The following is a 22,736-nucleotide window of genomic DNA, read 5'->3' as shown; positions in this document are numbered from 1 at the left end:
CTACATATCTTGTGGAATTGCTTAAACAAGAATATTCTGCCTCTCAGGCCTGGTCTATACCTAAAATTTAGATTGACCTAGCTTTGTCACTCTGGGATGTGAAAAATTCACATCACTGTGAAATGTTGTTAAATTGACCTAAGCCCTGGCAAAGACACAGCTAGGTTGATGGATGAATCCGTCTATCAACCTAGCTACTGCCTCTCAACGGAGGTGGATTAACTAGAGTGATTGTGGACCTCCTTCCGTCCCTGTAGCAAGGATCTATGCTGCAGCTGTGCCGTTCAGTATCTGTATGTAGACAAGCCCTCAGCTGATAAGACAGTTTCAGGATCCTCTGGGGTTGCGTTTTATGTGGGACCTACGCTGTTGTGCTTTGCTGTTGCACTGACAAAAGGAGCACAGAGTAACTGACGGACCATGTGGATAATGGTAGGACCTGATCCAACTCCCTTGGAAGTCAATGGTCAAACTCCCAGTTGCTTCAGTGGTATAGAGCCCAGTCCCTGGTGCACAAGTATGGATGTGAAAATGAGCCAATATGGGGGCAAATCCTTTGATGTAGAGGAAAGGACCAAACAAGGCAAAGACCTTTTACTTCCTAGAAAAAACGACGAGGAATCCTTGTGGCACCTTGGAGATTAACAAATGTATTTGGGCATAAGCTTTCTTGGACTGTAAGCCACCATGCATTTGATGAAGTGGGTTATAGCCCACAAAAGCTTATGCCCAAATACATTTGTTTGTCTCTAAGGTGCCACAAGGACTCCTCATTGTTTTTGCTGATGCAGACTAACACGGCTACCCCTCTGAAACCTTTACTTCCTAGGTCCTCCTTACAGCATGCAGAGTTAAAAAACACACTTCATAAAGTATTTGACTGTGTCCCTTTAACTGGTGGAAAAATACTTAACCAGTGGGAGGTGCTTTACACTGATGAGCTGGGTAGCTGGAAGTTACAGAAGATTACGGACTAAACTAGCAGCGCCTGGGCTTTTTCCATTCCAATTCCCCAGAAATTGTTGTTTTATCTCATGTCACATTCGTGTTTCAGTTTAAACTGGATATGCATCCTTCATGTTACCCAAAGGGCTACTCCAGTTTCTTTTACCTAATCATGGGTGTCTCTACTAGTAAGCATACTCATTAAGAGTGTTTCATCACCAAATCTTTGTATGCTAAGCAATTGCAAAAACAGCATAAGCACCAGTAATTGCCAAAGAAAGTGAAAACACTGTATGAAGGATGGTGATTGAATGATTAAATATATAGAGGTTTTTATTAGCGTACACCATAGTATAATAGACTTTGCAATAAACTTAAACTTTACTGAGAGCCCAAATGTGCAAATTTATATTTCTTATTGCTCATAGTTCTTTGCATGATAATTTGCGTAGACCCGTGTTTGGAATAAAATTAGAAACAGAGTGAAAAACACAGGCGGGAGACATGGAGTCTGGGCAGTTTTTCTGCACAGAAATTTGCAAAACACTGGACTGGGTAGTGTATTTAAAAAACAAGCACCCCACCCGCCTCACCTTGCTCTTTCATTCCCAAGTGGGTAGTAACACATGCTGATGTAATGATGACAGGACTTCATTATCATAGCACAGCCCTCTCTTCTCTTTGATCATCCTTGTAGTGTCTGTATCTTATGGGAACCTTTTTGCCCTCTAGGTTGAGGAAGAGTTTCCATATTAAATTGGAATACTTTTCAGATTTATTCTGTAAACTCTGTCACATTTTATAAGCAAATGTATCTGGGCTTTATAAATCGCAACATGCTTAGGTTGCATAGTACTGCGGGTAATTTAAGGTATTGCCCTGGAATAGGAAATCTGCAGGGAGAGACTTGCAAAGAGAAATTTTAAGAAAGCTTTATAACAACGTAAGTTTAATTAAACATTCCTAACAATCATAACTCAACCTTGCAGAACTGTTCTTGTTTTTGCAGCACTGAATAGGTAAACTGAGCTGTCTGTTTGGGGGAATAGACAGTGTGTATGTTGCTTACAAGGAGGGGAGCAATTATTGCTGATTCCTGTTTTGATGATTTGCTAAAGGCATGTTTTCAAGGCTTGGTTAACTGGAATAAGTGAAGTAGATACACTTCGGTCTTGAGTTTAAAATAGTGAGTTTAGCAAAGATCCTTGCGCCATCTAGTGGCTATTCTTCTAATTACTTGTTCTGTATAGAGAGAAACGGGAACGTGCTTTCCCGATGCACGTTTGCCCCCTCCCTCTCCGTTTCATTCTTGCAAAGATTATAAAACGGAGGGTGGGGAAGAATAATCCGTAATCCAGAGAGTCTCATCGATACCGGCTAAGCGTGGTGAAAGGAAAACAAAGCGAAACACAAAGGATTTACATTAAGCAGACCCAATTAATATTAATCTGTTTTTACAACGAATTAGAAGGTTGCATCAATGAGCAGGTTCCAAAAATTGCACCACATTAAAGCAGAAGCCTCAGCGGGCGCTTATGTGTTGTGTCGGCGTTAGCAGTACTGCTCTCACTATACGTTCATTGAACAGTAACGCAACCCCAAGATAAGGACGGTTAGCGAAAACGTCTAATGGGAATGCGGGGAGGGACTCTGCATGGCTAGTTCGCTTGTGGCGACGGCGTATTTTGAGCATGCCTTTTTCATTCGTGGCTTCTCTTAGGGACGGAGTCCATCACGGTACAGTGTGTAGGTCTGTCATTTTTATGTCCGTTAATGCCGTTTTAATACTTTTTCGGCCGGCAGTCACGACTGTACCCATAATGCACTGCGCCACCTAGCGTGCTTATTTGCATATGCCTCTGGCGAACCTTCCTTCGAGTTTCAGAGTAGAGTGAATGAGCAGTCTCACAGCAAAGTTTGTGGCATTAAGTGGGAATGAAGAAGTGGTCAAATGCATCCTTTTTTGCATTTTTCTTTGGGCTGATTGATATTTGTGCATGCATTGATGGAACTGAGGATAGTAATAATAAATAATGATCTAAAATTTAGACAGCTTTACTAAATTTTTATGAAAGATCACCCGCCCTTTACCACAATGATGTTAATATGATGTTAATAAAAACAGACACGTACTTAAAATCAAACCAAACCACCAATCGACTGATATTTTACTTGCCCTAAGTGAGTGGGGTGGGTAGAATTTTGCCAGGCTAACTTAATATGCATAAAGCAGTTGACAACTATTAAAATTGTAACAGTAATAAATGGTAGTTTATTACTTATCACTTATTTATTATGCTTAACAAAGAATACATAGCACTTAGAATATTATTAATTATAATTAGCATGTCTGTAACTTTTTATTAATTAACAAGGTATCATTAGGTGGATATTCTTCATTAGCATTTATTTAGCACTTTGCAAAATATGCAGTGCTTTCAAATAATAATGCTATCCAGTTCTTATATAGGGCTTTTTCATCAGCAGATCTCAAAGCGCTTTACAATCTTTGAATGTTTTTTAAAGGGATACTATAAACTTTAAAGAAAAAATCATGATTGTAGTCCTAGTAACACTGTTGACAAACACTTTCACTTTCAATAAAAAAATCTATTTACTCGTCCTTATTTATTACTGTTAGTTTAAATTTTTTCTAAACTTGGATAATAAATACAATTAACGCAGTTGCATTATATATTATTTAGTAATACATTATAATTAATATCAATAAATTATCAATCAATAAAAAAATAGAAATAATAAATTGCAAATATATATAATAAATAATTTAAGAACATGTCTGTGAAAGTGATTATAATGATTGATTGTATGGACTGCAATTTGTTTAAAAATCGGTAATCCTTTCCTTGCTCCTCTAAAGTAGGTAAGTAATCTTCTTTACGGTCATATTCTGTGCTGGGCAGTGGGCAGGTCCAAATGGCATACATTGCAGTGGAACTCCTTATATGATGCATGAAAGGTTTGTTTTTCTTTTATGAGCACATTTATTCCAGCATTGCTGCTGCAGTGGGAAACCCCTTCAGTCTTGCCTATCCTGGTGTCTTGTGCCTGACTGCACGCTAACATGCTGTCTTTGTTGTTGTGTGTTTGCAGGTGGTTCTGCTGGGGATGGACATCCTGTCTGCACTAGTGTCACGGTTACAAGATCGCTTTAAAGCTCAGATAGGCACAGGTAAAGTATAAGGGATCGTTAGCCCATCTGAAATATATTTGGCCAAATTCTGCCCTCACTCACACCCGGGCAGCCTGTCATTTAAAGAAGGTTACTTGGCTGTAATAGAGAAGCAGAAATATGGTCCACTGTCACTAATCTGAATTATTTTGTTAACCTTGCATATACCATAGAGGCTGCATCATCAGGACTGGTACTTCACAGCTTCTGCCACTCAAATAGCATGAGTAAAGGCCCTAAATGATTAGCCTCTATGCTGAGTCCCCTTGTTGCTGTGTATGCTCTCATCCTCTACGGAGCCAGCAGGGCCCCCAACCAAAACCTAGTCACAGGAGCACAGCTTAAATTCCGTGGAGGATTTGACTTTAACCAGCTGAGAGGGAGAGAGCACTGTCTGGTTCAGCACAGATCTGTGTCTGGAGAATTTGCGCCGTTGTCTGTAAAGCAGGGAGCCAGTAGTGCATTCTCAGTGTCCTAGGGTTTTTGTTAAGATTTTGTTCGTGTTTTATTTGGGAGAAATCTCTGGGTTCTCCCCTGAATAGCCTTGTGTTCTCCATTCTCATTCTGGAGACCACTCTGCCTCTGCAGTACTTCCTGTCTTAGTTGCCGGCCTCTGCAACAAGGACGGTACATTGCTGCTTCCTTCTTCCTTAGCAGTCACAGAGTACCACTGTCATAATGATTACATCTTAATTAATGCAAAACTGTCAAGATCTCAGTCCTGAGAGGTACTGAGTGCTGTCCATTCTATGGGTGCTCAGCACCTTTCAGGGTCAAATCACAGACAAGTGAGTGGGGACACACTTTACATTGTGGGTTAGTGAGGTCCCAGAATTCTCTCTGCTTTGCTGAAGTGTGTGTATGTGTTTTTAACTACGATACTCTTTGGCTTTTTTTCTGATAGACTTTGGTGTTTTGTTTTTTCCAGTGTTGCCCAGTTTACTTGACAGGCTGGGAGATGCTAAAGACTCAGTGCGGGAGCAGGATCAGGCTCTGCTACTAAAAATTATGGAACAAGCTACTAATCCTCAGGTATAGTAATGACTCATTTGGAATACACTGCACGTGTTCACAAAGAACCTATGTCAGACCTGCCATATTTATGACCTGCCATAAAGTCACCTTCCCCAATGAGTGCATGCTAACTGGCCCGTTGTCTCCATGTCCACAGGATAATCTCCCAAGGTGGTTATGGAGAATGGATCATGTTCACACCAGCTGCAGTTAGATCTGGGAGGGATGGTTTATTAATGTTCTAAACCTTAGGTTCCAATCTCAGCAGAGTGAAATTGACTTATTCCTCTTCTGAGTTACTCACTGAGAGCTACACAGTTTACTGGGCTTGGATCTTTCAGATGACTACTATATAATCCAGGACCTTTCTGTTCTCATGGATGTTAATGATCCTCTGATACTTTCTGTAAAATGAGGGCTTTGTCCCTGGCCAATATTTTCTCTCTTCCCTCACAGTTGTTACTGAAACTCTACCTACCGCATTTCAATGGTGATGCACATGTATCGTTTGGAAAGATTCTTTGGGATCTTGGGAAATGAAAGGTGCTATGTAAACATGCTCTCTGGCTCTACCTGCTTGTCCAGGAGCGCACCAGTTTCTGAGCCTTGCCCCCCTGTCTCTCCTAATTTCTGATTTGTCCCAAGATTTTAGGGAAGAAAGAAAGGCAGGGATGGACACAGAATCCCGCACTGTTTAAATGCTCACTAGCTGGTGCTTGTGCTTCCCTACCCCACATCCCAGAGCTCTCTGGTTCTTAGGAACTGGGGCACAGCTGGGAGATGGGTGTGTTTTGAGCATTAGCCAGGGCTCCACTAGAGGAGGGGCAGTCGCAGGTGTCACAGGTGCTGTGCCTTGGGGGTTGGCAGGTCTGTGCTGGTAAACCGGTGTTATGTTAGCTAGCAGTGAGTTACTGAAAGGCTCAACAAAGAACAAAAGATTAGTCACTTTTGAGATTAATACAGTCGTCCTGAAGCTTCCACCCAGAAATCCTCCTAGTCTCTTGTGTGTGGGCACAGAGTTTATATTTAAATCCAAGGGATGATAAATTGTGCCAGGGCTGGAAAAGAAAACCCCACCCACTCTATTTTTCCTCTTCTCTTTCCACCCTCTTTTCTTTCTTCTGCAGTATGTGTGGGACAGACTGTTGGGAGGATTCAAACACAAGAATTTCCGGACGAGAGAAGGGATTTGCCTCTGCCTTATTGCAACCCTCAATGTGTAAGTCAGGACCTGTCATAGACCTGGGTTACTAGGTTCCGAGTGTTATACATTTAAAAAAACAAACCAAAAATTCATACTCATGCACTTTCTTTTCTCCTAGATCCGGAGCTCAGAGTTTAACACTGAGTAAAATTGTGCCACATATATGTAACTTACTTGGAGATCCAAACAGCCAGGTAAGTCTTTGGTGAAACTCCATGTTAAATTCCATATTTACTGGAAGGGAGAGGGGTCTGATTGTCACTCACAATAAGCAGGGCTCTAAATTTTGAGTGGTACATTGACTGTGTGTGCTTAGTACCAGCCGTTGGTGAAGTTTGCAACTTCACCATTTATGAAAAGCCCTGGTTTAGTTTTGCATAATATGATTTTAGGGCATGCCTAGTTCTGTTCTCAGTGACTCTGTGGTAAATATGAAGTGATTTCACTGGAGTTGCTCTGGGTTTATATTGGTGTCACCAAAATAATTAATAAGAGAGTCAAATCTGAAAAGACTGAAATCATGACAATAGTTAACGCCTTGTGCAGCAGTGTGAGTTGCATGGGATATTGGGGCTGTGGCCATCTGAGTAAATTCAAGAGAAGATATGAAAGAGATGCATGAATCCAGCCTGTCTTTGTTTAGTGCCATGTGTCCTAATCAGGGAATTGGCAGTGATGTGCTGCTAGACTAGAGTTTTTATAAGGACGTTCCTCAAAAATATCCTATCAAAATCCGTGATACGTTTCCAACCCCCTGTGTAAAAATAGTGCTGTTCCCCCAACATTCCAGTCCTCCTTTCCTTCTCCCCCAGAGAATCCAACAAGTCCATACGTGTATCCTCTCCCAACTCCATTAAAGTGATTTCTACTGCTGTAGGGCCTCTCACCCTGAGAAGGATGGGGGCCCAATTTCTCTAAGTGCTCTGCTAAGGCCAGGAAGAGGCAAAGCCTGCCCTGAAGAGCTTACAATCCACTTGGAAACAAGATACAAGAAGTGAAAGTAGGAAACAGGAAGGGAGAAGGTGGGGAAGGGAAGACAAGGGAAAGGGCAATGAGATAGTGTTGTCATATAGGGCAACTTCCTGGTTCCCAGTCATTGGAAATTACCCTGTCTTGCTCCCATCACACCATGAGTCTCACTCCCCCTTGCATCGTGGATGCTCCTCTAGGTGTTCCCCTACCTGGCAGCTGTCTCTGGCTGTTGGTTGGGTGGGATGTAGTGTTGGGCTGGGTGGTCGGTTGGAGAATAGGTGCCCCATGATTCTTGATTTGGGCAGGTCTCTCTTCTCTCCACTCCCCCAGACTACTGGGGGTCTCCCCTAGCTGCTGTGAGGAGTTGGGTGTGGGAGAGTGTTCCCCTCGCTGGTGTAATGGGCTAAGAAGAAGAACTGGTTACCCCTGAGAGGTGGTAAAGGGAGGGGGAATGGAGATCCAAACTGCCTTCCAGTACTGACTTTTCAAACCCTGGGCAGGGGATGGACCAGCAGGCTCTCTGGCCGGGGAGAGAGATGGGCTCCAGAACTCTCACTCATTGCCCAGGCAGTGATTGTTTGGACACGTCTTCTCTCTCTCTCTTCTTTGTTTGCTGCTAGAGCAGCCAGCAAGCGTGTGAGGGGAGCAACCCTCACGCCCTGCGCGCTCCTCTTGGTGCCTAGTACATCTCACAGTCTCACATTTCCTCATTATCCTCCAGAGTTCCCCCAAAGCAGTGCTTGTGGGGCAAAGAGGAGTAGCCTGGCCTGCCCAAACAAAAACGAAACCACACAACAATCAGACACAAAGTACTGTGCCTGCGTACCTTTTTAAATCTTCACAATAGTGAAAAACACTAACCCATTTGGCTAAGATCAAGTGCACTGTCAGTTTAATAAATGATGCTTCCTCTGTTAGGGGCCAGTAGATCCTGCCCTTCCTGGGAGGGGAAGGGAGACCGGATGGTGTGGAAGGAGAGGGATGGACCTTGTGATCTGATAACACTTCTTTCTCTATCTCCAGCTGCCTATTTTCTTCCCTCTGAGAATTACTGTTGTAAAGCTGCATTAGCAGAACGTTGAGGAACACTGCCCTCTGTTGGCTGAATGAGATATAGCAGAAGCAGGGAAATGGTTTTTTGTTTAGCTTTGCTTCACTTTGCTACAGAGATGCGAGTTGTATTGTTGAGGGTTTTGTTTTTACCAGCGGAGGAATTTTTTTTAAAACTAGTATTGTTTTTGAGTGATCATTTAGCAATTTTCCTTATCCCAGTAAACTCTTGATATGGCTCTTTAGTTACCTGCATTTAGACTATTCTGATTGAGGATAAGAGACCAAAGGATTTTAACATAAAGAACTTAAAAGCATTTTAAAAATTGTATTATTATAAATAAAGAAAAGCCACTATTGATACAGCCAAGTTTTATACCTGTGTTTGCCCCATGGTGAATCCATCTTGTATGGCATGAGTATTTATTTAGGCCACAATCCTACAAACATATTCACATCCAAGTAACCTTACACATGTCATCCCATTAAACTCAGTGGGACTACTCAGGCTCATAAAATAATTTATGTCCATGAATGGGGTTCCTAGGCACTATGTTAATACAAATAATAAATAAAAATAAGTGTTTGCAGGGTTGGGGCCTTAGGCTGTAGGTTTTTTATAGTGACTTTTCCTCAGAAAGCACGAGTTTCTCATGGTGACTTTTTAGAGGAAGCATCAGTGTTCTTTTACCTACCCCTTCAGAGCCATGCTTTCACCTGTGCCAACTACAGTCTCCCATCACCTGCTCCCCTTTCCCATCTGTGAAAGTGTTTGCCTCAGAGTCTTGCTCTGGAATCTTCATTCCCCGCATCACCTCAAGGGGAACAGGCAGCAGTGATCAAATCTTCAGCTGAGGGGAGGAGATCTGCTCATCCTTCCTTTGTTTGTAGCAGGACCAGTAGCCTCTCTTCAGCTCCATGCAATGGGAACCAGTGAGGCTTTCTTGTTTTAAGGGCTAGTGGGGTCTTAGCTTGCTCCTGCCACCTCTACAATGTCACAGGGCTCAAAGAAAGCCCCAGAATTCCTGGCATGTTCATGAATCCACTAACATCTTACCCCAACAGTAATGTGGCAGGATGCTGGGTAGTGTAATGTGGTTGCTTTCTGTGTGTTGGCTTAGGATGATCCTGCCGACTCACCTGTGGCTTTGATTTGTTTGGTAACTTGTGTCTTACTCAGGCTGATAGCATGTGATGCTGGACCTTGGTATTCTCTAGGTGGATAGTTTGGGTTCTTTCATATTTACCCTTTTAATCTTTGTTCTACAAGAGCCCCATGCTCTCCCTCGTTTTTAGCTCCTTGTTACAGCACATGTAAAGATGGTGACCCATTAAAGAAGATTTGTCCAAGAAAAAGAGAGAGGACTTTCACTTCTGATCTTGTCCTGAGATCTGTCCCACTCCTTGTGCACTGTCCTTCAGCAATCGCTGCAGCTCCTCAGTCTTTAATTGGGTCTAAAATAACCTCCTAAATTGGCCAGCAAGGGGTACATCCCCTGTACACCATACTGGGTGCATCCCTTTATGTAGGGGGTGGATAGATGGGTCTCTGCAACTGAACAAATGGTTTTGGGAGATTCCTCCTAACTTGATCTCCAACATCAGTGTCATCTTGTCATTGGGCTATCTCCTGTCCTTGTTCTTAGATGGCTGACAACCTGGCAGCAGAGCAGGGGCACTGAGTGTGAGGGTCTTTCCGAAGTCCACACCAATGGTCCTCTACTGGTTAGGGAACCGAATGTGACAGAATAAGAGTCTGCCCGTGATTGTTTCAAGTCCTCGAGAGTTCTTTCTACCAGTGCATCCTGCGGGGGAGAGCAGCGAAGGGTTGAAGATTAAAAGATCAAGGATTCTAAAGGAATGCCCTCTGTTTGGCCAAAAGCCAAACACGGGGTGGATGTCACCAGCTTCTGCTGACTTTGGCCAGTGACTTTGTTTGGCCTGGCCAGATTGTTTAGCATAATTAGTTAATATTTCAAGGGACTATTAAAGGTGAAGGGGCTTGCTAACACCTTCCCAGTCATCGGGAGGAAAGAAAGGGGAAGGGGAGGCAGTTGGGGGAGGTTTGTTAGTGGGCTACTGATTGTTGTAATAAGCCATAAATCCAGTGTCTCTGTGTCTGAGAGCAGAGTCCTTTGCCCTGTGAATTTCCAGCCTGCCAGCCCTGTGCAGTTGCTCCCATCAGCCACTGGTCCGAGATGTAAAGGGAAGCTCTGGTGGAATGTTGAAGGCCAGTAGGAGCCTGAGTGTGGCCTTGGTTCCAGAACCTGGTGAGAGGGGCAGTTGCGCCCGGAGATACAGCGGCAGTTGACTGGGCAGACAAATGGCTGAGTAAGGAATTTGGGGGAGGGAGGGCAGGGAGATGACCCTCAGCATGCACAGGGCTGCCATTCGTCCTCTCCACCTTCTGTGCTAGGGCTCAGGCTGCAGGGGCAGAGAAATCCTGTGATTGCTTCCTGCCCTGCCCTCCCCTCCCTTCCCTATAGGTGGTGCTGCAGCATAGTGCTTCACCTGCCGGTTGCCATGGCGATGGCGGGAAGAAGTGCTGTGGAGAGTCCGGCCTGGAGAGGAGAAGGGGAAGGGGGCACTGAACTGGCAGCATGTGGGGGAAAAGGGGATGCTGGGGCCTGAGGGGGGGAAATATGGGGATAGGTAGGAGGAGAGGGGAGAAGAGGAGGGGAAAGAGATGAATGGCGGTATGGTGGGAGAGAGGAAAGGAAAGAAAACTTGACAAGGGCAGAGGAAAATGACTAAAAGCCCCTGGGGCAGGTGGGCCAGAACTCAGGGGCCTGGGAGAAAGCAGAGACCCTGCTAGGAGAAAGCTCTGCAGTGGGGGGGATGGAGCTAGACAAGTGTGAGCAGCAGTTGAGGTGCTGTGCCACGTGCTGGCTGTTGTCTCCTTGGCAATCTTTCTTCTGCAGCCATATTGCCAGGGGTTCCCCCACCAGCTGCCGCCTCTGGACCTCCCCCTCCCTGGGTGGGGTGTATGTATGACATTGTGGAGGGGAGTGTAGGTAAGTTAATGCTAGTGGTGGGCATTTCTTCCCCACATCTTTGCGGGGAGGGAGAGATTGCAGGCGTCTTCCAGAGTACACCCTCCCCACCTGCAGAGCCGGATTGAAGGCGGTGGCTTACCCTGTTCTGGACTTAGGTCTTTTCTGCCCATGCAGGTGCTGGGGCGATATAGTTCAACTGGCTGCTGAGCACATCTCTTGCAAACCAGAAAACATCTTTTTTTTACATGCAAAGTTCTTACTTTATGTTCTGCCAAGAAGCCACGTCAGTCATTTACCCTAGCTGTGCCAAGATTAGACTATCCCCCTGGTGTTTGAGGCACCTATTGGCCTGGTATCAGTTGCCTTGCATTAACAATATCAGCCCAGAGCATGAAAAATCATGATTAGTTTGTTGGTATGGTTGATCTGCTGCTGTACTAAAGTTGTATTGAAATCTGTTCTGTACTAGAGATACTAGGGGTTTTGTTACTCTCTTACCGTTCTCTGTCTACATCTACGTCTGCGGCAATGTGACTCTTTCCTTGCTGGGTAACATAGTCTGGGTCTATATCAGGGATCTGGAGGGAGCCTGTAGCCAAGGCAATTTTGCAGTGGTAGTTTTGTGGCATTTTATTTTTCATTAGGAGATTGGTCTGTCTCTGCAGAATCTAAGGACCGAAAGTCAAGGACTTCAGTTACTGAGCACTCCTGATTTCCTGACATGGAAGGACTTTTTATGCAATTGATATCAAAATTACTTCTTTCCTCCACGCTATTAGATCAACATAGACAAAATTATAATGCAAATAGCTGCCTCTCCTGATTTAGTGCTATCTTACAAGCTCATTGTGTTGATCTACTAGCACAGATCTACAAAATCTGTTCATCCACCGTTACCATGATGGTCATAAAGAAGAAAAAAAGATTATATTTAGCCTTCAAAAAATGTACCCATCCTAGATGAACGGGTGAGTGGAATTTTATAAGGCTGAACAGACTTACTGCATGCACAGAGGCTGGTGACTTGTGCTCAGTTCCCAGCTCTGCCACTGACTTGCCGTCTGTCCTTGGGCAAGTCACTTCAGCGCACCGTGCCTCAGTTTCCTCATTAGTGAAATGAGCCTAATGATACTTATCACCCTCTGAGATCTATGGATGAGAAACACTGCATAAGTATTATTATTTATTATGCAAAAAATCATGGGCGCCATTGTGGCTGAGAAATGGATATATTGCTTTTTTGGCTTCTCTTAGGAAATAATATTAAAAATTAAAAAGATGATTAATTTCTATTAAATCTCTTCTTTACTATTTAGGTTCGAGATGCAGCAATAAACAGCCTAGTGGAAATTTACAGACATGTAGGTGAACGTGTAAGGGCAGATCTCAGTAAAAAAGGATTACCACAGTCTCGGTGAGTGAAGAATATCCATTCTTTCTGCCTTTCTTGATTTCTTTTCATTATTGCTGCATTTAGGGACTACAAATGGAAGTCTTTTTGTGGGAGCCCTAAGGTCCCGATCCTGCAAACACTTTGCATGCACTTAACTGTACTCAACAGAGTAAAGTTGATAGGGACTATTCATCTGCAAAAAGTTAAGCACACATGTAGGTGTTTGCAGGATTGGAGCCATAGCATCTGTGGAAGGTATTTAAAAAATATTACATAGGTCCTAGAAAATGTAACTCTCAAATGTGTGCTGTGTCGGTCCCAGGACATTAGAGAGACAAGGTGGGTGAGGTAATTTCTTTTTTTGGACTAGCTTGTGTTGATGAGGGAGGATATGTCTACACAGCAAGAAAAACATGCAGCTGGCCCGTGCCAGCCAACTCGGGCTTGTGGGGCTCAGGCTCTGGTACTGTTTCACTGTTGTGTAGCCTTGTGGGCTCAGCCTGGAGCCTGAGCTTTGGGACCCTCCCACCTCGCAGGGTCCTAGAGCCTGGGCTCCAGCCCGAGCCGAGATGTCTACACAGCAGTGAAACAGCCCTGCAGCTGGAGCCCTGCGACCCCAAGTCAGCAGGCACGGGCTGGCTGCGGGTGTCTAGTTGCTATGTAGACATACCCAGAGACAATCTTTGGAGCTTGCACAGAGCTCTTTTTCAGGCCTGGGAAACTAACTCAGTGTGTCACTGCTAAATACAAGGCGGAACAGATTGTTTAGCATAAGGAGTTAATATTTCAAGGGACCATTAAAGGTGAAGTGGCTCGCTAACACCTTTCCAGTCATCGGGAGGAAAGAAAGGGGAAGGGGATGCAGCTGGGGGAGGTTTGTTAGTGGGCTACTGATTGTTGTAATAAGCCATTAATCGAGTGTCTCTGTTCAGTTCATGACTTTAGTGTCTAGCAAAGTTATGAATTTAAGGTCCCAGGCTTGTCTTCTGAAAGTGTTGTGCAGGTTTCCTTTGAGGATGAGGTTAGATGTAGAGTGATCATTTAATGAAAATTAGAGACTAACCAATTTATTTGAGCATAAGCTTTTGTGAGCTACAGCTCACTTCATCGGATGCATACTGTGGAAAGTGTAGAAGATCTTTTTATTCACACAAAGCATGAAAAAATACCTCCCCCCACCCCACTCTCCTGCTGGTAATAGCTTATCTAAAGTGATCACTCTCCTTACAATGTGTATGATAATCAAGTTGGGCCATTTCCAGCACAAATCCAGGTTTTCTCTCCTCCTCCTCCCCCCCCCCCCCCCAAACCCACTCTCCTGTTGGTAATAGCTTATCTAAAGATAAGAGTGGGTTTGTGTGTGTGTGGGGGGGGGGGGGGGGGAAGGAGGAGAGAAAACCTGGATTTGTGCTGGAAATGGCCCAACTTGATTATCATACACATTGTAAGGAGAGTGATCACTTTAGATGAGCTATTACCAGCAGGAGAGTGGGGTGGGGGGAGGTATTTTTTCATGCTTTGTGTGTATAAAAAGATCTTCTACACTTTCCACAGTATGCATCCGATGAAGTGAGCTGTAGCTCACGAAAGCTTATGCTCAAATAAATTGGTTAGTCTCTAAAGTGTCACAAGTACTCCTTTTCTTTTTGCGAATACAGACTAACACGGCTGTTACTCTGAAACCTGTCATTAATGAAAATTGTTCACCCACAGGTGCTAGGGTGGTTTTGTTTGTCTTTTATCATTTTCCTCTGTGAGTTAATTCGCGAATGTAGTAGTGATTGTCTGGTTTCATCCATATAGTTGCTAGTGGGGCATTTAGTGCACTGGATGAGATACCTCACATGTTGAGATAGGCATGTATAGGATCCATGGCTCTGGAAATGCGTGTTGTGGGGTAGTATTAACCTTTGAAGCAGTGGAGTTATGTCTGCAGGTTTTGCATCTGTTCTTCTGACAGGCTCTGGTGTCGCTTTGAGATGGTGTGTCCTGGTCTGTGGGAAGTTTTGCTTCTGATGATGAGCTTGGAGAGGTTGCGGGCGTTGCTTGAAGGCCAGAAGAGGGTGTTCAGGAAAGATTTCTCTCAGGATGTAGTTCTTTGATGATATCCTGTATGGGTTCCAGCATGAGGTGGTTGGTGACAACTAGGGGTGTCCAATGACGTGAGCTGTAGCTCACGAAAGCTTATGCTCAAATAAATTTGTCAGTCTCTAAGGTGCCACAAGTACTCCTTTTCTTTTTGCGGATACAGACTAACACGGCTGCTACTCTGAAACTAGGGGTGTGTGGTCAGAGTGGGTTTTAGTTCTGTATTGAGGTAGGCGGTCTTGGGGTATTTGAGTGGCCTGTTCCATGATGTGATCTACTTCTCTGGCGTTTTTGAGCGAGTTAAGGTGTGTATCCCAGACTTTCTCCCCGTATTCTGTGGAATCTGAATGCCTGGGTGCAGATAATGGATTTCATGGTGTGTTTGGGTTGTTACTGGATCTGTGAAGGAAGGTGTAGTGATCCGTGTGTTTCTTGTAACTCAAATGGTAATGTGTTTATGTTGCAACATTCTGCTTGGTTACTTCCTCCTGGATTCCATAGGTTTTGTATGTATATTCAGTATATTAAGAACAAAAAGAAACTTGGTAACAGTATTGGTCCGTTGCTAGATGGAAATGATAGAATTATCAATAATAATGCAGAAAAGGCAGAAGTGTTCGATAAGATGTAAGTTTTAAACAGTGAGAATAATTAACCATTGGAACAGTTTACCAAGCATCACAGTGGATTCTCCATTACTGACAATTTTTAAATCAAGAATGGATGTTTTTCTAAAAGATCTGCTCTAGGAATTATTTTGGGGAAGTTTTGTAGCCTGGGTTGTACTTCAGGTCAGACTAGATGATCACAATGGTCCCTTCTGGCCTTAGAAGCTATGAATATGGAGCAGCCTGTTCAGACTGGTAAATGGACACACAGTTAAAAAGAGATTGGCAGGATAAAAATCATTATATTCAGCAATTATGAGATCTTTAAAAAAATTATACATGTTGGTCTCTTTATATTTACCTCCTGGTGTTTGAACCTTTAAGGTTCAGTTGGACCATATTTTCAAGATTTTTCTCTACAACCATAAGGGCTAGAAACTTACTTCTTTTTTAAATGGAAGCTGAGATCCTCAAGTAATCACTTCTTCCAAGAGCTGGGGCTTTAAGAAAATCAGCAAATATTGGGAGATGCAATATAGTTGTGAGAACTTGCAACACTGTCTATTTAAACCAAACAGTTTTGCATGTATGAGTTTTGTCTGCATAATGATACCGTAGATTATTTTGAAAACAGAAATAAAATTCCAGTTTAGAAAAACCACAAGTTATTGGGCTTGATATGGGAATCACTGTGTAAAAATTGAAGGCCTGTTGTATGCAGGAGGTCAGACTAAATGATCGTAATTGTCCCTTCAGACTTTAACTCATGGAATGTATGAAGTCAGTGTATGCAGTTTGTTTACTTTTTGCTCCTCATTCAGTTTGAAAGGTGAAACTAGACTGGTCAGCTTCACTTTCTGGTTCCCACCTTCAAGGGTTCACAGCAATGCAGGGGAACATTTAAATACATTTAAAAGCTCTATGGGCTAACTACTCCTCTATCATTTATGGTAATGCAACCCCATGGAGAATTTGGGACACTATTTTCATTCAAATTGAAAAAAATCATGAAAACATCCAGCGCTCCTTCGAAAATCGGTCCATAAAAATGTCCAGTGGGGCTAAATGCTGAGCATATGAACTTCCCCCCATTCAGGGTGCTCAGCACCACACAGGATAAGGCCCTGGCTTAGATCAGTGGAATATAGGGTTCCATAGATGAGACCAAATAGTGAAGAGACATAAAGAGGAGATGATTGCCGGAAGTCTTTGAGAAAGAAGTGGATCTGAAGGCGGCGTATGAAAGAGGAAAGGGAAGGGAGTTTATGTGCGTGTGTAGTGCAGGGGAAGCAGGAAGCGGATGTAAACTTTGGGGAATAAGTACTAGCAAAGATTTTGGAGAAGTGCATTCGGATCTGATTTTTTTAAATGAGTCTGATAAATGTTGTTGTTGTGCTCTGGGTCCTGGCAAAGGGCCAGTGTGGCCTTAGCTGTCGCAAGGTTCCCTTTGCTTTCCAAGGGCAGGGTATCATAGGACTCAGGATGTTATTAGCATGCCCATTGATAGAAGAGGGACTGTTGACACTTTGACCATTACAACATGCACAGTCTAAAACTCCAGAACAAGGGACTTTTTGCAGCCCATCAGGTTTCATTATGATTTCTATTATTGTCTCTTAACCTCACAGCCTCAACTTCCATGTCTAAAAAATGGGCTAATATGAGTTGCAATGAATTGTTCTGTGCTTTGCTTTCAAGCTTACAGCGTGTGTGTGTTATGTGTAATGAATGTTTGGCATAGCGAGAAGTTTTTTGGTTTTGCTTGGAAGAATGTTTTAGACATTAAAGGTCAAGTTGTGTCAATTAGCCCCTGGGCCAAGCAGGGGTGGTGTGGAGCTGCATTACCCCAAGGGGAGCTTGGGAAGGAATTGTTTTACCAAGTTCTGGTATGTAGGGGGGGCTGTATAGGCTACAGTGTCTCCCCCTGCCTCCATGTGCACCCTCATAAAGGTCTGCCACACCCTGAGGACTAAACTTCATAGGCCAGCATATTGTGCTGGGGTAAAGATCTCCTGCTGCAGTGGAAATGCCAAGGTGAAGGCATGAACAGAAAAGAAATGTCAGGGCCAAACAAAAATGTTCTTTAAAATGCAAGACTTCTCCTTTATCAACAATTCTGCAAATGGTTAAAGTACAGTGAAGTCATAAGCAACTGGAAACAGGGTTTTGTAATGGGAATGGCAACCTTAATAATAGCAGTGCTGCCAGTCCTGCCTATAATATGCCACCTGGTGTCTCTGTCTTTTCTCTGTTTCCTCTTTGATTAATTAATAATCAAATATTATATCTATATGTCATACAAAAAATAGTTTAGGTCCTCATCTTGTTCTCATAGAAGTCAATAGCAAAAGTCCCATTGACTTCAGTGGGAGCAGAATTGGTCCCTTAATTAGTGCTCTAAGTTACAGGGGCCACAGTAAATCACTTTGATTACTCATTATGTAATGCATTTTCTTTATCTTTCAAACAGGTTGAATGTAATTTTTACAAAATTTGATGAGGTCCAAAAATCTGGAAACATGATCCAGGGTGCAGGTGGTAAGTAGAATCCTGTGATGGTTTCCATTTTTTTTGTGAATTATCAGTGTTGTGGAAATTCATAAAATAAGTTGTGTGCCTCCTTCCAAAATGTTATATTTTTTCCTGTACATCTGGGAATAGTGAAGGCTAGTTCACGCACTTCATTGTGTGATGGAGTGGGATAAAACACTCAGCTGAATATGGGGGAAATTGTGTTTGTTTACAATGGAGGAAAATCTGAAGTTTCTTCACCATAAAGGATGTTTTTTGTTGTTCAGAAGAATGTAACTGAGAACCAATGTTCTTGTCTATATCTAGAAGTGGGAAGGAAAAATTTACACCTTTATCAAATATTGCAATGTTCTCCAAGTTACTATACATTTAGTTCAATCTATTGAATGACCAGGACAAGTTGGGCTGAATTCACCCCTGATCTAACTTAATTGATGTCAGTGAAGTTAGACAAAGAACATAATAACGGCCATATTGGGTCAGACCAAAGGTCCATCTAGCCCCGTATCCTGTCTTCCAACAGTGGCCAATGCCAGGTGCCCCAGAGGGAATGAACAGAACAGGTAATCATCAAGTGATCCATTCTCTGTCGCCCACTCCCAGCTTCTGGCAAACAGAGGCTAGAGACACCATCCCTGCCCATCCTGACTAGTAGCCATTGATGGACCTATCCTCCATGAATTTATCTAGTTCTTTTGAACCCTTTTATATTCTTGGCCTTCGAAACATCCTCTAGCAAGGAGTTCCACAGACTCACTGTGCATTGTGTGAAAAAATACTTCCTTTTTATTGTTTTAAACCTGCTGCCTATTAATTTCATTTGGTGACCTCTGGTTCTCATGTTATGAGAAGGTGTAAATAACACTTTCTTATTTACTTTCTCCACACCAGTCATGATTTTATAGACCTCTATCATATCCCTCCTTAGTTGTCTCTTTTCCAAGCTGAAAAGTCCCAGTCTTATTAATGTCTCCTCATACGGAAGCCGTTTCATACTCCTAATAATTTTTGTTGCCCTTTTCTGTACCTTTTCCAAGTCCAATATATCTTTTTTGAGATGCGGCGACCACATCTGCACACAGTATTCAAGTTGTGGGCGTACCATGGATTTATATGGAGGCAGTATGATATTTTCTGTCTTATTATCTATCCCTTTCTTAATGATTCCCAACATTCTGTTCGCTTTTTTGACTGCCGCTGCACATTGAGTGGATGTTTTCAGAGAATTATCCACAATGACTCCAAGATCTCTTTCTTGAGTGGTAACAGCTAATTTAGACCCCATCATTGTATATGTATAGTTGGGATTATGTTTTCCAATGTGCGTTACTTTGCATTTATTAACATTGAATTTCATCTGCCATTTTGTTGCCCAGTCACCCAATTTTGAGAGATCCCTTTGAAGCTCTTCGCAGTCTGCTTGGGACTTAATTATCTTGTGTAGTTTTATATCATCTGCAGATTTCGCCACTGTTTACCCCTTTTCCGATGAATGTGGTCCATTATGTCTTATTGAGAGATGCTAATGTGGACTCTGGATGTATCTAAGGCAGGTTCTCCTTAAAAGGAATTCATCTGGTTATGTCATATGTAGTGCTGGCGCTTGTTGGAGTTTGATGGGACACACTTGTGCATCATGGTGGTGTGATGTCATGTTACCACATTGTGTCAATAGAGCCCCACTGCACTGAAATGATGTGAGATGGTGATGATTCATTGTCACTGGAAGCTGCCTTGGTACCTGTTAACACGCCACAAGCTCAACTTGCAAGTGGATTATCTGAATAATATGAGGGCAATTCTTGAGGAAAATCAGATGGATCACAACCCTATATGGCTAGGACAATAGTTTGCATCCAAAGAATGAGTCACAATTAAGAATAAGTTTTGCTGGAGAGTAGAAAAAGGGGAGTAATTTCAGATTTCAAGAGCAAGATTTTAGCTGTATAATTATTATACCCTGGATATAACTGAGAAGGGTATCAGCTCCTTAACCTGCCTAACCCCAGGCCCTTAGGAGATTTTGCTAGCCCCCAGGACAGTCTTTAACATCTCAGCACTTTGTGTAGTCTAACAGGTGCCTTAGGTACCATGGTTACAAGCACCAAAACTGTGAAAGTATCATGAAGTAGAGAAATAGAGGAAGAGAAATGGGTCTTTTCTAAATAGCTGTTCTTGACTTATTGAAATTCACCTTGTCCTGATTCACTAAACATAGACAATATATTATTTTCTTGATTTTTTTTTAAAACACCACTTTAAATATGTTTGCTGTTTTTAAATGGAAGCATAACTACTCACAGATATAAACAAAACACCTGTGTGAGAGTGTGCTGAGTTAACTGAGAAGAAAATTCTCAGGCTTTTCAGTTTCCCTTGGTGTAGTAGGCAGATTCATTCCCCCTACCTAACTACCCCAACCCAGCCTCCTCCTTTCCTCTCTCTATCCAATGTATGAACAAACGTTGTGCAATAAATCTTTATGTTCAGATGATGCCCTCTAGCGATGGTATTAGACAGTAAATGAGACTTGTGTCTTCAGCCTTGATCACGTGTTTCATTGTAGCCTAAGACAAATTTGCTGTCCAGAGAGGTTCTGTTTTATCCCTGCTTTTAGAACAAAGGAGATACTATCAACATCCATCAGAGTTTGTGGGAAAGGTAATAAATAAGATGCACCCCAAAGCTTAGCTTTTCGCAGGAAACAGCCTCATGAATTTGCTGATCCCTTTCAGAGTTTGGCAGATGGCAGTGCTTATTGCCAGGTTCTCTACCTTATTATCATGAAGACTGCTCCTTTTAGGCTGTGTCTGCATTGTGCGTCTCATGTTACAGTAGAGGGAGTGTGTGAGTGTAGGTCAGCTGGCAGCAGTTTAAATGTGGTATTATCTGAGCAGGATAATGGTGGGGCTGGTGCAGCTCCATCAGTACTAGAGGAAGCCCAGACCAGTGGCTTGTCTGCACTAGTATTAGCCCCCAGGATGCTGCATCCGTGTCATGGGGAAAAAGCTCCATGTAGACAAAGCCTCAGACTTTCTCTACAGTAGTAGTTTTCAACCTGTGCTCCGCAGACCCCTGGGAGTCTGCAAAACGATGCCTAAGATTTCCAAAGGGTCCGCACCTCTATTCAAAATTTTTTATAGGCCTGCAAATAAAAAAAAGTGGTTGAAAACCATTGTTCTATACAGATTACTGTAAACGGGATTAAATGCCATTTTGAAGACAGTAAGTCCCTGTCTTCGCTACAGAAATCACCATGTTTAAACATCACTGTGCCCAAAACATGTTATAACATGGTTTATGTTGGTGTGTCTAGACAGAAAATTCCTGTGATGATCATGTTCGAAAACTATTGATGAAATGCTGGCAACACTACAGTCAGTGGCAGAATTCCTATTGATTTTAATGGGGCCAGGATTTCACCCACTGTTTTAGCCTTGCTATTGTCCAGGGTTAGAGCATGGCTTTCTAGCATGGTTATAAGAGAGGTGAGAACAAATGAAGTTACCCCTATGTCCACACATGTTAGAACCATGTTTTAAAACCATGCCCGAGGCCTCCTTGGTGGGTAGCTGTGAGCATACTTTTGGCGAACGGGGCGGTTTGTAATGGAGTCCTGGCCACCCAGGAGCACTGACCTGTGCTAACTATGACAGTGTTCAGAAATGGCTGTCAAGCCTACCTTATACTGATGTGCAGGGAAATTAAGTAGGCAGAAAGGAAATGATTGTTTTCACTGAAAGTGGTATGTGCCAAGAGAATCAGACAATGGAAAACTATAACTGAAACTGATCTTTTAGCTCTCAAAGTATATTGACTTGGATATAGATGTATTTATCAGATCACCAATGTTTATGTAAAAGAAACCAGCAGCTAGAGTGAGAGTTTATGTGTGTTGAGAGTACTTTTTGGGAAGTGCGCTGTAAGTCATTTAGGACTATCTTGAACAAACAGCATTTCCTAGCAGACGATAAGCAAAATTTTTTGGTCTGAAGAGTGAGACATTCAGTTTACTAGTAACGTTGGTCAAAATGATGGGATATGTTCTGCTGTCAGTAACGCTGATATAAATCTAGAGAAACACTATTGAAGCCAGTGGATTTACACCAGTCTAACTGTGATCAGAATTTGAGCCATTGTATATTTTTCCAAATAACTATTTCAGCATTTTTTTTTTGCATTGTGGTTTGTCACAATTTCCTCAAAGTGATGTTGAGAAACACTTCATGTTGTTCCTTGTGAATCTGGACTTTGATTTAAGACTTAATAGTATTATGAATAAAACAACGGGGGCGGGGGGCGAAGAGGGGAGAGGTCCGAATAGTAATTTGAAGTGGATTTCATTTATATAGCAGACAGAGGGGAGGATTTCATCTTTGTAAGTATGCTGCTTTGTCAGTACGTTGCTAGGTTACCAGAAAGCCTTACAGCCAGAAAATAGAGCTAAGGTGAATGTTGGATTTCTCCATGATTCTTGATATATCTGTTTTGTTTTTTACATATAATTAGTCAACCTCTTGAGGCAAAAATTACAGTTTTTTCATCTCTTTGGCTTTCAGCAAGCTAATTATTTTTTGTGTAACTGCCTTTGCTAATTATGCAGATGTACTTGTATCCCTGGGAGAAATAGATTTTCAGCATGAAAGAGCCAATAATTGCAGGCCTAGTCAGTTGCCATCTTCATATGGCATCGCATGATGGTCTTTAATTGGATGTGGTATGGAGGGAGGCCCTTGGACAT

The 22,736-nt window shown here is 42.7% G+C and overlaps 1 protein-coding gene and 1 non-coding gene across 40 annotated transcripts in view; one reads left to right on the top strand and one right to left on the bottom strand.

The window, feature by feature from the left end:
* The window catches only part of CLASP1 (cytoplasmic linker associated protein 1), a 266,722-nt gene that overhangs the window by 66,559 nt on the left and 177,427 nt on the right, over nucleotides 1-22,736 (top strand). For all 39 annotated transcript variants that reach the window (XM_037912897.2, XM_043525472.1, XM_027833968.3 and 36 more), the window contains exons 3-8: nucleotides 4,060-4,138; nucleotides 5,067-5,170; nucleotides 6,280-6,371; nucleotides 6,475-6,550; nucleotides 12,691-12,788; nucleotides 17,934-18,001. In XM_037912897.2, the coding sequence (XP_037768825.1) occupies nucleotides 4,060-4,138; nucleotides 5,067-5,170; nucleotides 6,280-6,371; nucleotides 6,475-6,550; nucleotides 12,691-12,788; nucleotides 17,934-18,001 (517 nt within the window). The remainder of the gene's footprint in view (nucleotides 1-4,059; nucleotides 4,139-5,066; nucleotides 5,171-6,279; nucleotides 6,372-6,474; nucleotides 6,551-12,690; nucleotides 12,789-17,933; nucleotides 18,002-22,736) is intronic.
* LOC114022405 lies at nucleotides 2,433-2,559 on the bottom strand. The gene has a single exon (XR_003566522.2). It is a non-coding gene; the product is annotated as a U4atac minor spliceosomal RNA (small nuclear RNA).

This window comes from Chelonia mydas, chromosome 11 (genome assembly GCF_015237465.2).
Source record: "Chelonia mydas isolate rCheMyd1 chromosome 11, rCheMyd1.pri.v2, whole genome shotgun sequence".
Lineage (NCBI taxonomy): Eukaryota > Metazoa > Chordata > Testudines > Cheloniidae > Chelonia > Chelonia mydas.
This window is presented reverse-complemented; position numbering and strand designations above follow the sequence as displayed.